This window comes from Saccostrea cucullata, unplaced genomic scaffold (genome assembly GCF_032062105.1).
Source record: "Saccostrea cucullata isolate Sc308-1 unplaced genomic scaffold, CSIRO_AGI_Scuc_v1 ctg312, whole genome shotgun sequence".
Taxonomy (NCBI): domain Eukaryota; kingdom Metazoa; phylum Mollusca; class Bivalvia; order Ostreida; family Ostreidae; genus Saccostrea; species Saccostrea cuccullata.
Genome location: NW_026929887.1, coordinates 34,067 through 49,306, shown reverse-complemented (window position 1 = coordinate 49,306; position 15,240 = coordinate 34,067). Strand labels below are relative to the sequence as shown.

The 15,240-nt window shown below is 33.4% G+C and overlaps 1 protein-coding gene across 1 annotated transcript; it reads right to left on the bottom strand.

Annotated features, from left to right (window-relative positions):
• Nucleotides 1-3,878: 3,878 nt before the first annotated feature.
• LOC134282377 (uncharacterized) lies at nucleotides 3,879-9,385 on the bottom strand. The gene is made up of 8 exons (XM_062764774.1): nucleotides 9,127-9,385; nucleotides 8,853-9,033; nucleotides 8,392-8,477; nucleotides 8,077-8,214; nucleotides 6,606-7,252; nucleotides 6,046-6,185; nucleotides 5,768-5,949; nucleotides 3,879-5,605 (listed from the first exon to the last, which is right to left on the bottom strand). The coding sequence occupies exons 1-8, from the start codon at nucleotides 9,230-9,232 to the stop codon at nucleotides 4,791-4,793; spliced, it is 2,295 nt and encodes a 764-aa protein (XP_062620758.1). The 5' UTR covers nucleotides 9,233-9,385; the 3' UTR covers nucleotides 3,879-4,790.
• Nucleotides 9,386-15,240: the final 5,855 nt, after the last annotated feature.

The window sequence follows — 15,240 nt, the reverse complement described above, 5'->3', positions numbered from 1 at the left end:
CTTATGTGATCCTGTTCAAGGCAGGATGTTGACCCCATAGTCGCCAATTTGAAGTTACGTGCAAAAATATAGTTCTTACTCTCAATCGCTTTTGAGATAATACAAACGCTAAATAAAGCAAAAAAATAAAACGAAGTTTTATCTATATTAAATAAACATTAGAACTAATGACTTTGAAAACTTCATAAGTCCAAGAACATAGTTCATAAGCGTAAGGATTTTTGATAATCAGTGTTACCGTAGTTCTCTTCACATACGAGGTAAAGTAGGAGAGGGAACCAGACTGGCCTGTTTGTTTACATTCACCTGCGGTACCAGATTAATTCTGATTCCGACAAAATCGGACCGTGGTATTAGGATTGAAAAACTCACTGTCAGTGTCTTATTATGTATATTGACAGTTTTGAAATATTTTTTCATCAGAATATAAACGTGATTCATGTAAGAAATCCATTCTACTCTGTGAATGAGCCCGGCTCTCTGTACTTCTGAGTACTTTGATTTAATGTTATGATTATAATTATGACGAAACATTAACATGATATTAATAAATCACATGATCCTAATAATTTGGTTTATATTGCACTATTTAATACACTGTGTGGTTGCAACAAAGATCATACAAATAAACAATTGCTTTATCATCTTCTAAATATATTGACAGAGCATTTCGAGTCCTAAACTAAAATGAAAAATATTGCCAACATTACAAATATGTAAGGAAACTAAAATCTAAGTTAATAAATACTCATTAAAACAACTTGTCTGCTGAGGGTAACAAGGGTATTTGGTGGGGAACTTTGGACAGATTTTAAGTACATCTACGCAGAATGTGTCTTATCAGGGACTTTGGGACATCCAGGGGTACGGTCTTTCAGATTTTGCTCCTGTTTGTGAATACCTCATTATTACATTGAGCAACATGACCGCTCTTCCAACTTTAACTACGTCCAGTTTGGTGCTGTCATATAGTAGTCCTTTCACCGCCATTGTTTTGTCTGCGGATCTAATCACTGATGATTGGCGTGGCTCACCACTTGCATTTCTCTAGGCAACTAGGCAACAACTTGGCCAACTCTATAAATCTATATCACTTTTTAGTGACCTTGAATTTTATGAAAATATCATTATTAAGGGCAGTTAAAAACATGCAAGTTTGGAAAGAACCACAAATAAGTTTAAAGAAAAGGAGGGAAGAGCATATCAAACTCCAATCCCCTATGAGCAATATTATACAATCTACCAAATCCGTATCATGACCGGAAATCATTAACACATACTACAAACAAAACCAATCTGAACACAAACAGAACATCGATCCCGATACAGCTAATCAAACAAAATACTCGTTTTTTGCAAAATAGTTTTATATTCAGATGTTGGTCAGTGCGTTCTTACTTTTTTTAGTGCAGAAAAGTCAATATTTATGACCAAAAAAAAATTTAAATAGTACGAAATTAAAGAAAAACGTCACAATTCTCGACTATTTTATCATAAAGGAATACTTTTTTTCTTTGTTAAAATAAAGAGATGAATCATTTCTTTCAAAAAACATGAATTACAACATTTTCACACAAAGACTTTTTAAGATATCACTTGTTATGCATGTTGGACTTGTAAAAAATACCGAACATAAACTTTTTCATGTGCTGTGAAAGGCAGATTGAGAAATTCTTTAACAATGAAAAAATGCGTTTTATTATTAAACGTCATAATATTTTCAGACCTTAAATAGTAGATTAATACCAATGTTTATCCTTCTTTTAGTGCGATTATTCATAAACTATCAAAAGAATATATTGACAGGTTACGTATACTTTACATCGATATGCTTCACGAAATCGGGAACTATCGCAAGAGTTGTCTGACCTTGGTTGTATTGTTCTTTGAGACGAATGGTTTTCTCTGAAGCCTCCTCCATTTCCTCCTGGAGACAGGTCGGGGCTCCCCGCGTGCTGCTGTCCTCTCTTCCACCTCCTCTTGGAGACAGGTCGGGGCTCCCCGCGTGCTGCTGTCTTCTCCTCCACCCTCTGTAAGCGTTCGACATCCTTCAATTTGCGGATGAATATCCACAACTTTGGATGCTTGGTGCCAACACTATTATTCCATTAATGATGGAATCCTATCAATAACAAAAGATGTTTATATGTTAAACACTGATGGGTAACCGACAGACTTACCAACCGACAGCAGCAAAGCAATATGCCCTCCCTTCTTCGAAGAAAGGGGGCATATAACATGTAACAACTTGTGTCTTATATATTGAATCAGCACTCTATAAGATTGTTTATAGACTTGTACTGATCAGAGAATTTTGATCCAAATTTGTATTATAATCAACGTGCTAGCAAAAGCGTTATATCATACCCGATATAAATCGAGTAGTTTATTTACTGGGACATTATATTGGTGCAACATCACTTAAGGTTTAAAAGTTTGTATTAGTTCATTTCCATTGTCTTACCTTCATCCAGATTGTTCCTCTTTGTGTCATTATCTCGATTGAACACATTCTACATTTGTGGCGGTAAATTCCCATCCAAGTACGAGTCTAAGAAAACTGTTGGTCTCATTGGCTGCTGTAGGACACTCGAAGGAAGCCCTTTATGCCACATTGGATGCTGCAGCCGAGTTAAAGGAAGCTGATTATGTTACATTGGGCGTCTCTACGGAGGACCTTGGTGATACATAGGGTGCTGTAGGCGACTCTTAGGAAGCTCTTGTTGCTATGTTGGGTTCTGTAGGTCAGTTTATGGAGCACATTGTTGTTACATTGGATGCTGTAGGCGGGACTGTGGAAGCCATTGACGCAATATCAGAGTCTGCAATGGAGACAACTGTCTTCCGTCTGTTTGTCTGTAACCAATTCTTCAAAATGCTACTCCTACAGTTTTGATATAATTCTATGCTATATTAGAAGAAGGACCAAAACACACTGAGTAAATACAATAAATAGCAATCCTTCGAAGAATGAAACACTATGGAAAGTATATAGAGGTATGGCAAGGAAATGTACGTATCTGATGTAGAAGGACCATCAACAATCGTCAATCACTGCATTTTATGAGTGTAAAATTAAAGAAAAATAAATTGCTCATGGGATCACATTGTTGTACTTTAATAAAAATATCAATTATTGTCTAAATCGGGTCCATTTACTTCCTGTGTATTGGAATTATTAACCAGAAATCGATCTCTTTTGATTGTTATACACAACTGCTAGTTGTGCAATTGATCGATTAACAGGCGTGTTTAAGGATGGATTCTTCTCATATTTCTTATAATTGCAGAATCTTGATTTTCTGAATACTCATTATTCAGACTGTGTTTACTTTTTTAACATCGAAAAACTTTGGTGAAATCGGCCTTGATTTTCAGTCAAGGTCATTTGAAAGTCAGTCCTAAAAAAAAAGTACTTTTACACAGAAAAGTATTGAAATTTTGGCATAGGAATAAATTTTGGTGTCAGAAAAAATACCTTGCTTACTAAAATTAAAGTTTTAACTCATTATTGATCACTAACTTACATGAATTGAGTTAGTGGAAAGAAAACATGAAATCATCGATATTCAACAAATATACTTAATCCGAATTTCCTCGAATTTTCGGAAAAAAATCTGATTTTTCATGAATTCACATTAAATTTCATCTCAATTTTTACAATTGAGCATATAATGTCAAATATTTACATTTCTCACTGTTGATTCATCAAATGTTTAAGATTAATTTACAAGGTTAAAATGATAAGGTAATCGGACTAATTATTGAAAAAAATTAACCCGAATTTTCTCTAAATTTTCTTAAAAGTCATAAATGTATGAATTATTTTATAATATCTTCCTAAAATAAATAACCACATAAAGATAACAAATCATGGATATAAATGAAGACACACATACCTTTATTTATTATACTTACATAAATAAATATTTATTTCACAGGTATTTCACACAACTGACATCTAAATTCCGAATTTCCTCTGTCATATAATTTATGCTTATAGTGCTATTCATATGAGAAAAATCTTTCATGTCGAAATTTTAGGAAATTTTTCATACAATTTATTCATTGAAAAATTTAGCTTATTCAAAGGAACTTAATTTACATTAAACAGTTAAATATTAAGGAATAATTAATAGCTAGATTTGATAAACCTTTCAATACTTCTTAGAAAAATCATAACTTAAATAAATAGTCTTAGTGTACAAAATTAATAAATATACATCTACATAACATTTAACATACTTTAACTTTTTTACATTCATAAAATCCATACTCTACATACACAATTATAAGTATAAAGTAAAAACAATCTTCAACTGTAATAAAAATACCCCGGTATATCATTCATTATCACATAACACTTACTTTGATTCAAATATTTTGTTACAATGTACATGATGTACTGGTCAACATTTGCATATACATGCACAATGATATAGTTACCATGAAAATAGCATCCTTTGAAAATTCTACTAATGTTCAGAAATCTAGCTACCTGGTAATCACATAACACTTACTTTGATTCAGATATTGTGTTACAATGTACATGATTTATTGGTCAACATTTGCATATACATGCACAATGATATAGTTACCATGAAAATGACATCCTTTGAAAATTCTACTAATGTTCGAAATCTTGCTACCTGGTAATCACATAACACTTACTTTTTTTCAAATATTGTGTTACAATGTACTGGTCAACATTTGCATATACATGCACAATGATATAGTTACCCTGAAAATGACAATTCCTTTGAAAATTCTACAAATTTTCAGAAATCTAGTTAACTTTCACATTTGGAAGCAAAATATTTGTTCAAGCATGAAATTACTTTTTGAGACTTTGTAACACGAACATGATCAGTGTCTACTATTTGCTCTGAAAGTAAATTCAGAATTCCATCCTGAGGGTTTCTAGTGTAGGCCATTTGCAAAAACCTAAAGTTTAACCCAATACCTGCAATTTTGTTGGCCATGCTCTTGCTTAAAATCTTCTCCCTAACTAAATGTTCTAAAGAAGGTGCATTTTTATGAACCTCAGAACTGTACTTAAAGTTTTCAAAAGCATTTGAAAATGTTAAAGAAGCAGCTGAATACATGGAGCTGGTTACATCAATCCCAACAGAATTCACAAGTTTCTGTAATGCCATCACATCATCCAGAGCATTATGAGCACTGCAATCTAATGAAAGATAGTGCTTGAAAAGTTCACTCTGTGAGTAAGATTTTAATTCTGGATCAAAAAGTTTGAAAAGTAACTTTGTGTCTATAAATCCAGCTATGCATTTTGAAAATTCATCAGTTTTCCCACAAGCCTCAACAGCATTTAAAAATAATTGACAATCAAATGATTTAACATTATGACCAATCAAAACTACCTTTGACTGAAACTTTGAGAAAAAATCAAGAATGGAATTGACAGCAGCAGTGAGTTTGAGAGCATTAACTTCAACATTTCTACAATACATTTTTCCTGCTAAAAATGTAATTCCGGTGACTTCTGCAGCTTTCTGTGTGATAGGAACCTCTGGCGTGACATATTCTGAGAACACTTCCTCTTCAAACACAGCTGCCATCTGTGTGATATGAGAGGTCCTTGCTAAAAATGAAGAAACTTAAACTGTTCATAATTAATATTCACAAATGTTCATGTTCTTCTCCAATTTATTAACATAAGCATTAGTTTCAGTAATACTGAAGGGAAAAAATGTTTCTATGATGTTTTTTTTAAAATATTAAACACAATGTAAAAATCACATACCTAGTCCTGTTGATTCAAGGTCAAAAAAGATCAAAGGATTCTCTTTAGAAATCTGTAGAGGCTGTTTTAGGGGCTGGGTAACAGGAGCTGGAATGGTTTCAGTGTCATTCCCAGTATGCAAACCAATACCGCAAGAGTAAGTTGGCCCCTCTCTTGTTTCTTTGCAGGCTATCACTTGTTTCCTTAAATTTTGTAAAAATAAAATCTTATGTATTAACTTTCAAGAGAAATGTAAAATTTTCATACATATTTAAAGTATATTGTATCAACCTAGTCACCTTTCTGCCTTGAGAAATAATCTCCTCCTCTTTGCCTTCGTAGTTAGTGACAATGCATTTTTACGACCAGCAGACTTGTCCTTTTTTGCAGTCAATTTTTTGGTGTGTCCGCCTGGTGATAATCCCATTTTTTTGTTGACCTAAATTTAAAAAAAAATCCACATAGAACATATACCCAGTATTGCATTACATGAAAGCTAAATTTCACAGATGCATGATGCTTCATAATAGAGTGATCAAAATAATGCAACACAGCCAAAAACAGTTACAGAAAGTAAGAATGACTACATTTAGCAAATTACCCTGTGCTGCAGAGGATCAAATGAGTGATCAAATCTATTACTGTGCTTTCATCAATTTTTGTTTGCTTCAATTTTCGTGGATTTTGTATATCAGACATTTTCGAGAATACAACTGAATAATTTTTTAATTCAATGAACATTTAATTTCATGAATCTGCTCAACAACAAGATTCTTGAAAATTGATGCTCAACGAATATTGATGAAACCACAGTAATCAATAGGATGAAATTTAAATATATTTAAGTTATAAAGTGTACCTCAATCAAATACCGTTGCCCTAGGTTTTTCTGTGCTACACTAGCTGCAACTCTGTAGCCAAAAGTACGACTGAAGAGGCGGGATTTAGGTGCCTTGGAAGCTACTGTCTTGTTGAAGCTTTCATTTGCTTGGGTGCTTCCAAGATTGGCAAGGTTGGTGCTATGTTTCTTTAGTCTGTTGAAAATGCTTAAAAGATCTTGCTTTAGGTTCTCACTCTCTAAAGGCCGTCCATAGGGTAGTGAACTGTATTTCTTTGTTGTATTTCTTTTTTGGTGGCACCATACTTCACTACACTGGCTGTGGTCATTGAATGGGTGAAGAGCCAGAGCATCAAGGCCTTTCTCTATCCCGGTGGGATTCCCCTGGTTTTGAGAGATCATATAGTTGAAAGACTTCTGAATGTATTTTATCACTTTTGATGATAAACTGTTGTGTTTCTTTTGCAGCGCATAGAGTGAACTGGATACATTTTTTTTAATCTGATTTTTGTCGGAGTGCTTTTTGATGCTTGGGTCTATTTCTTTATGAATTCTTGACATTGTGGTTGTGTCGTCATCCCCAACTAGTGCCTCTACTTGAATCCCTTTCTTCAATGTTGATTTAACCAATTCCACCACCATGTCAGATTCCATGGACTTGGAGCTACCTGTAAAAATTGCATGGACTATTATTAATCATTGAATTCCAAAGGAAGCTCTTCTTTTAAAATACACATATCATTTTATTACAGCGTTATTCTGTCAGATCATACTCCATATGGGACAAGCTTAAACTAGAGGTACTGTGAGCAATGAGCTCACTAAATGACACCCCTTGCCTGCTATAAAATAGCAGTGTCTATGTTTTGCTATGGTAAACCCAAAATATGTGTCCAATCAAAAAGTAAAATAAAAGGTGTACAATGCCAATATGTAATATATATTCTGTGAAAGTTTCATTAAATTTCACTCCATGGTATAAGAGGAGTTGTGAATAAAAGATTGGTCGGCAGGGGATGCTCACTCCTCCATGGCACCTGATCCCACCTCTGATGTTTCGGAGGTCCGTGTTTGCTCTGCTCTTGTTTTGTATGTTTGTTTAATGGACGTTGAGATTGAATACTGTTCGTTATTTCCATATCCTTCTGGTACCCAAAAGCGTAACAGACAGATGGACGGACGAACAGACGGACATACCGAGCCTTTGGCTCAGGTGAGCTAATTACAGAGAGTGCTAATTTCAAGCATCTGCGATGAGTAGTTTCAGAGAAAACTGATACAAAAATTTGCTACACTGACAGAAACACAAGGATTAAACAGTATATCCCCCTCTCATTAGAAGCAGGGGTTTTAAAATGTTCTAAGAAAGGGCTGATTTTAAAGTAGAAATATCAAAATTATTGGTACAAAAAATACTGTTTTTCTGTATTCATAATCCCCAAAATTAACCTTTGCAGGGAGACCAATATTAAATCTGAGGAATTATAATTACCTGTCCAATTCCTTTTGCATTCATGTGGAACTGGGGCTTGGTTGTTTTTTTCTGCTCGTTCACAAATTCTACATGATTTGTTCCTAAAGCTATAACCCACAATTTTTCCCGTCTGGCTTCCTATCATTGAGCAGTGTCCTGTAACATAACATAAAAAACATGAGAGAATATAGCTAGTAATCAAGCATATAAAAGATCTTTGTGACACAACTTTGAGAATAAAATTATGTTTAATGACGATAAATCATCATGACGCCCCCCCCCCCCAGTAACTCTCTCTACACTCAACATCTATAGGTATAAAAATAAATTTACCAGTAAGGCTGTCATATGACCTCCCACTTCCTCGCTTTTGCCATGCCCCATCTACACTCACAGTAATGGAGGAAGATTGATTGCTCCTTAAAAATTAAATAATTATTAATTAATGAATATCTTTTAGACAAGAGGTAGGCTCATAGGCTATGATTCACAAGAGTACTTACAAGCAAGAAAAAATCAGAAATTAATACCATAGTGAATGCTATCATTGGTTTTTAAAAACATTTGAATGCATATATATATATACATATATGTATATACATGTACAAAATTAAAATTATTGAAGTTCTTGCAGCGTGAAATTAAAACAATTGGCGATTGTTATTTTTTCAACATATTGTGATTCACTATTCATTTTCAATACATGTTTAATTAATCCAAATACATGTAATGTTTTTCACTGCACAGCATTTTTTACCAAAATTTACTTGATTACCGGTAGTACATGTACTTACATAGATGTTGTCAGGACTTCCTGTTCAAGAGCTTCCTGAATTGTTTCTGTTGCAACTGACTCTGTGGCAGATCCAACCTCTTCCTGCCTGCTACTCAGTAATGTTCGACTGACAGGTGGGACATTTAATTCAGCAAGTATTCCACTGATCTGTTCATAACCAATACCAGTATGTTGGACAGCTGCAGAGGAATTTCAAATAAATGCGTAGAAATAAATATAGGTCAACAGGAATTCACAAACGTAGAATATTTGTCAATGTTATAACAAATCACCTGCAGCTAGCTTGCTGTTAGCATCCCAGACTCTATTGTGTCTCTTTCCAGTAGGCACATTGTTAACATATTGGCATTGGGTATTCATGCATGGTATCTTGAGCATAGCTGCAAGACCAAAGGTTATAATTCCTGTGCAATGAGACAGTTGGAGGGGTAGACCACACTTTTTACACCCGGACAGTCCATCTGCCAGCACTCCTAATTCAATAACTCTACGTCCTGCCCTCCAGTCCTTGTCCAGTCTAGGCTTGTTTCTTTCCTAGGAACAAATCTCTTACATTTAAAACATGTATGTTAAACATAAATATCTACATATCTTTTTTATTTATTAATTCATTAAAAATTGGAGTAAAAAAATGTCAAATCTTGTCTGTTTTCATTGATTTATTCTTGTAAACCTTTTTTTCTAAATTCTAGATAACACTTAAAAAAAATTAAATGGAATTGTCAGGGAACATATACATATTGTTTTTCTTTATTTGTTACTGTGATTTATCTTTTTTTGTGATTCAATACTGCTGAGTCCATTTATTGAGTCAAATATTACAATGTTGAATTTACTTTTTTTTTCCACATTCCGTTTGATTTTGCACCCTTACAAGGTACCTTACTTTTTTCCAAACACACAATAAAACAGCTAAAGACTGATGAACAATCTGAATATTGTAGTCTCAAATGATTTATTTAAAAAAAAAAAGAATTGTATTATTCATAATTTATATCAGTAGTATCCACAAACTGATCGTTGCTGACTTGTGTTATGTATATACACTCAACACTGAATTAAACTGATCGCAGGAATAAGCAGACGATGGTACAGTATTAAAACATTTTTATTTGCATGCGAAGTAGGCCTTGTGTAGAAATATAAAGACATATGCGATTTCAAAATGATAAAAAGTATCAGACATAACTTACATGCTCACTGCATACATCAAACGAAGCTACGTCAGTTAAAGGTACACCATCACCCGCACTGCAGACCACAGACGGCCTATCGCAGGGGTTTTCATTTGGTTTATCGCTACGGGAACATTCATTCTGTGAATAATTATGATGCAGAATCACATCTTCTTTTTGCCACCGCTGTCTCTGTGCTTCTGTGACTCTTTCATACTGCTTATACTTGGTAGACTTTGCGAAACGACCCTTTTTACGGGGTTGCTCCATAGTTGACAGCGATGTTTACCATTGCGACCGGTTGTCGCAATACAGAGAAAATAGATGAAATATTTATTTATGTGATTTAAATAAATCTTATATTTTGCTTAAAAATAAAAATATCTCAAGTATTTCATCTGATGGGAACAAATAAGAAATTTACATTTTACGACATGCATAATGTATGGAGACCCATTGACGACGTAAAATGCTGACAAGAATCCATCCTTAAGATTAAGTGTATTATGATTTTCTTTTCAAAAACAAAGAAGTATCTTACTTTCAGTTTCTTCATTTCGGCAGCTTGAGACTGAATGTATTGACATTTTCAAGATACAAAATTTCTTTTCTCAAGTTCTCTTCTGTCTGTTGTTGGACCTTAATTTTGTTTTCTAGCACTTCTCCGTGGTTAGGATGAACATCCTCCGTTTCACTCTGATCTGACACAGGGCTTCTAGGAGATGGTGTTCGAGCTTTTCCATCTTTCTCCGTCCTTGTGTTCGCTTTAGATGACTTCCTCTGGAAATCTGAAAGTGATTGAATTATTTCTTTTATCATACGAACAGTAATATATGGATTGTTCCGTGCATTTAGTTGTCATCATTCCTAAGAACTCTTAATTAATAAAATAAAGAAAAATAGAACACACTTTGAAAAGAAATCATGATCAGAATAAAACAATGATAATAAAAATTTAAATACGTGTTAAGCATATTAAAGCGGTGTAAATATGAAATTATTTTGATGACACAAAAAATTAAAACACGAACAAATATTGATAATAAAGTGATCATTGTACAACAACAATGTATTCATTAAAATGTGCTCTTTTTTAAACCTATTTCTCTGTAGACTTGAGTAGCAGTTTTAAATATTACTATCCATTCCTCTGGCTCTCGAGTTGATATTGGTGTTTCCAGGTGATATGAGGTGTGATATGGAAAATATTATGTATTGTTTTTATTTAATACAGAAATAAAGGTGGTAATATTAAGGCATACTTTATTATTAAGGTCTTCCGTTTCTAACGGAAGACCTTCTACTGATTCTGATGATTAAGATTATTCTTATTATTCTTTTTTTTTCCTTTTCCTAGACGCCAACTTTGAGGCCTCATATTTCAGTCATTTCTCAACGGATTTTGCTCAAATTTTCAGACATTATACACATCGATACACTCTATCAGAATACCGTCTAATATTTCAAAAATGTACTCCCGCTTTTGAGTTATTTCCTTTTAAATGAAAATTTATAGGCTCTCATTTCCAGATAAAGGCTCAGACACCACAAAAGCTGGAGCAGAAATTCTACTGATTTTGGATAACAGAAGGATTGAAGTTGTGCATGCCAGTTTTTTTTTCCGATTTCTTTATTCAAAATGGCGCTATATAGGGGTCAAAAATTAGAACGCATAAAAGAGTGAAAAATTACACATATTTTACCTTATATCTTGAAAACTAAAAATATTTTGTTAAGACATATTGAGTAAAAGTTGTGCATAATTGCAAGAGCTTTCATTTGATATCATTGAAAAGGGGCTGGTCCCTAAAATCAAGGGGCCTTGAAAGTTTTTGCTTTATAACTCAAAAACGGTAAATATTTTGATATGGTTGTCGATTATAAATTGTTCCTTTATATCATTTCTATCCTATAAAAATATTATTTTGATCGAGTCTTAGGTATGGTAAGAAAAAAAAGGTAGATCCGTAAACATGGCATCGTTCTCATTTTGCTATGGAAGCAGAACTTCTTATGCGTATAATTGAAATAAACATGCCATAAATGAAAAATATTTTACAACGCTGATCATATTTTTTTTTTTTTGGATTAGGTTTTAAACGTGTTTTTTGGTTCCCGTAGAGTATTCAATAGCAACTTTTTCTTTTTATTAATAAAGATCTTTCCAAGAGAGAGAGAGAGTGATAGAAGTATGAGTATCTTTTCTTTGTTTAAAATGAACACAAACAAATTTAATGAAAACAATATACACCCAGATCTCAAAGAAACTTTTTAAAGAGTAAAATAATACACCATTATTTACTGCTCGATTCTCACATTCACCTGGAACAGATTCTAAGCATGTAAACCATTACGTAATCTATCCGTCGATTACACGCAGCCGAGAAATCTAAAGCGACACTCCGCGGTGAACCATTGACCCTGCAGTCGTAGGCAAAATAATTGATATATTAAAACCTTTCTACAGCACGACAATGAATGGAAAATTCTTATTGTTGAATACTTGAGATTAATATGTTGGCTTAACTTTGTTTGAAATTTGAACGTGATACATATTTTAACTAAAACAGCTATCTAGGTTTTGTGTTTGTTTACAATTACGCCACCAACCATTCTTTCCATCGCTTGTTGACATTAATTTCGCCGGGTGGTAGACGTGTCTAATTTACAAACTTACGGGAAAATATTATTTTCTTTAAGTAAATCGAATCTTTAAAAAAATCTTAAATTGTCTTAGGTTTGACTTCAGCACAAAACCCTGGGGCATTTTCCTTACATGTACTCAGTACATTAATCATATTAATCGGTCTTCAGTTTTTAAATGTTCGTTAGCTCCATGTGTAATTTTACTTTTTATTTTGACGATTCATGGCGTAAGGACTATAGCAATCTGTGGTTACTTTACTTCAACCAATATTGATTTAAATACATAAGCTTTCCCTTTTCACACACAAATAAATCCGTTTTCAACACAAATTTTCCCAAACACATTTTTTTTCCATCACAGATTTTTACCATGTCTATACCAATTTTAAACTTCTAAAGAGAATCTTCCAAATCATAAGAATGGAATTATAGTCAATGAAATAGATTAAACATCGATAATAGGTAACTCCGGCACGTGTTAAGTTCATAAGTGGCTTCTGTGCTGCTTAATGCATTCTATATTACAGGTTCCATACTAGTAAAGTTGAAAAAATAATTCAAGATTTTAAAGCAATGAACTTAATTTGTAAAATAATTTAATTCAAATCCTGTAAATTATTAGTATACGCTGTAGTGTGCTAACATTGTAATTTTGTTCCGTGATTAAATATCGGTACCAATTTATACAATGTACATGTAAGTAGTAATAAACTCTCATCCTATGTCCAGAATCGAAAATTTAAGAACTTATATAAAAATCTGCAGCTACTGAATATAAAAACTTATCATGTACACCTTTACAACTTAATTTAAACTATTAAAATAATACCCGGCACCATAGTCAAACCATTTGTATCGTTTATCGTATATAACTCATATACATTTGTATTTTCTTTAAAATTATGAACTTATATATAACACACATTACTTTTCCTGGCTTAAAAAATAAATGTACGAAAGAAGGCAAGAGAGAGGCATTTTGTTCAAGTACATTCATGTATTTAACAGAAAGTCTCCCTGTATCAATTATAGTCTAATTTATTTTATTAAATATAACCCCCCTTTCTTATTTAAATTAAATTTATTTGTTGATTTTATTCAACTTCAAGCACAATATGTAAGTACTAAAAGCATGGATGCTATTGTACATCAGGAATTTTCTTTGATCTTTTATGAATGCATTTCTCCTTCAAGGAAAATAATTATGAATAAATTAATTGAAGGACGTGTATAAAACCATGTGGTTTGGGTTTGTGTCACATTTACGGTGTTATTTCGTCTATTTGTATTTTAAATTTACTGTGATAATTGTTCTCACGTTATTCCATAGTTTCTTTCAGTTTTCCTATTCTGGACCCCTTCGAACACCCTCTTTGGTACCTCTACACTACCCGTATTTATTCACCTGAGTTTAGGCTTCCGTCCGTCTTAAAACCGGCTTTCCAAGATGTAGTAGCACGAGCTGACTATCCAATTTTATTTTCAAAGTTTTGTAAAGTTAAATTTATATCGTTAATACAGACACTGACTTCTGAGGTCCCGTCCTACGTTCTACGTTCTACGTCGTTTTGTGTATGGTGTCAGTGTATGGTGCACAGTGTACGGAGTATGGTGTGATGTAGTAACTTACCGTTGTGTGGACAGACAAGAGCCGGAATACTATGTACAATGAATTGTCTATATAAATGTGAAAACGTTTTTTGAGTTTTTTTGATTATTTGGAAATCACTAGGGAAAGAACCCGCAACAAATGGTGTCAGAAGTGGGATTTCTTCAACATGTAGGATCAAAGGAAAACAACAAGCACGATAACGTCGACGAGTGGTATCACGACGACCTGTGGAATCTCTTCGACTTGTGATGTCTGGGACACGTGGTATGTCTAGAATCTCTGGAGCATTGTGGTATGTCTAGGATCTCTGGAGCATTTGGGATCAAATCAACGGAATTTCCAATGGTTTGGGCTACAACTCCAAAGAGACAACCCAACGGACAATCAAGATCCTGGAAGTTCAACTGGAAACAGTGCCTGAGGGAACTTTGATCTTTTGAGGGAAACCTTTCTTCATGCGTTGGATTTGACCCAAGACATTGAACAGAATTCCTAATGTGCTAGTGTTTGCCTTTATTGTCAAAATTAACATTTGTATTTTTGATTTTTGAATAATTTAAATTCAATTGAATTTCAAACTTTGATAATTTGAATTTTATATTGAATTTTGTTTATCAATCAAAGAAACATATTTTGTTGAAATATCACTTGTTTAATTTCCATTCAATTGTTTTCACTGTATTTTGTAGATTAGTTGGTGACCTAGTTGTTCGGGACCCGGAGGTCAGCAGTTGACGCTGATATTACGAAATTTCCAAATTCAGCACTTCAGTAAGTTGTGTGTCTGTAAGTAGTTAGCGTTTTCACATCGCGTATCGCGTAAGTAAATAAAAGTGCATGTATAGTTTAGCAACTAAACTCAGGTGTGTAGAGACTGGTATGTGGGGAAATTTCTAATTTCAGTTGTCTTTTATTGTTTGTATGTATGATTTTGTGTTTTGTGAATTTTGATC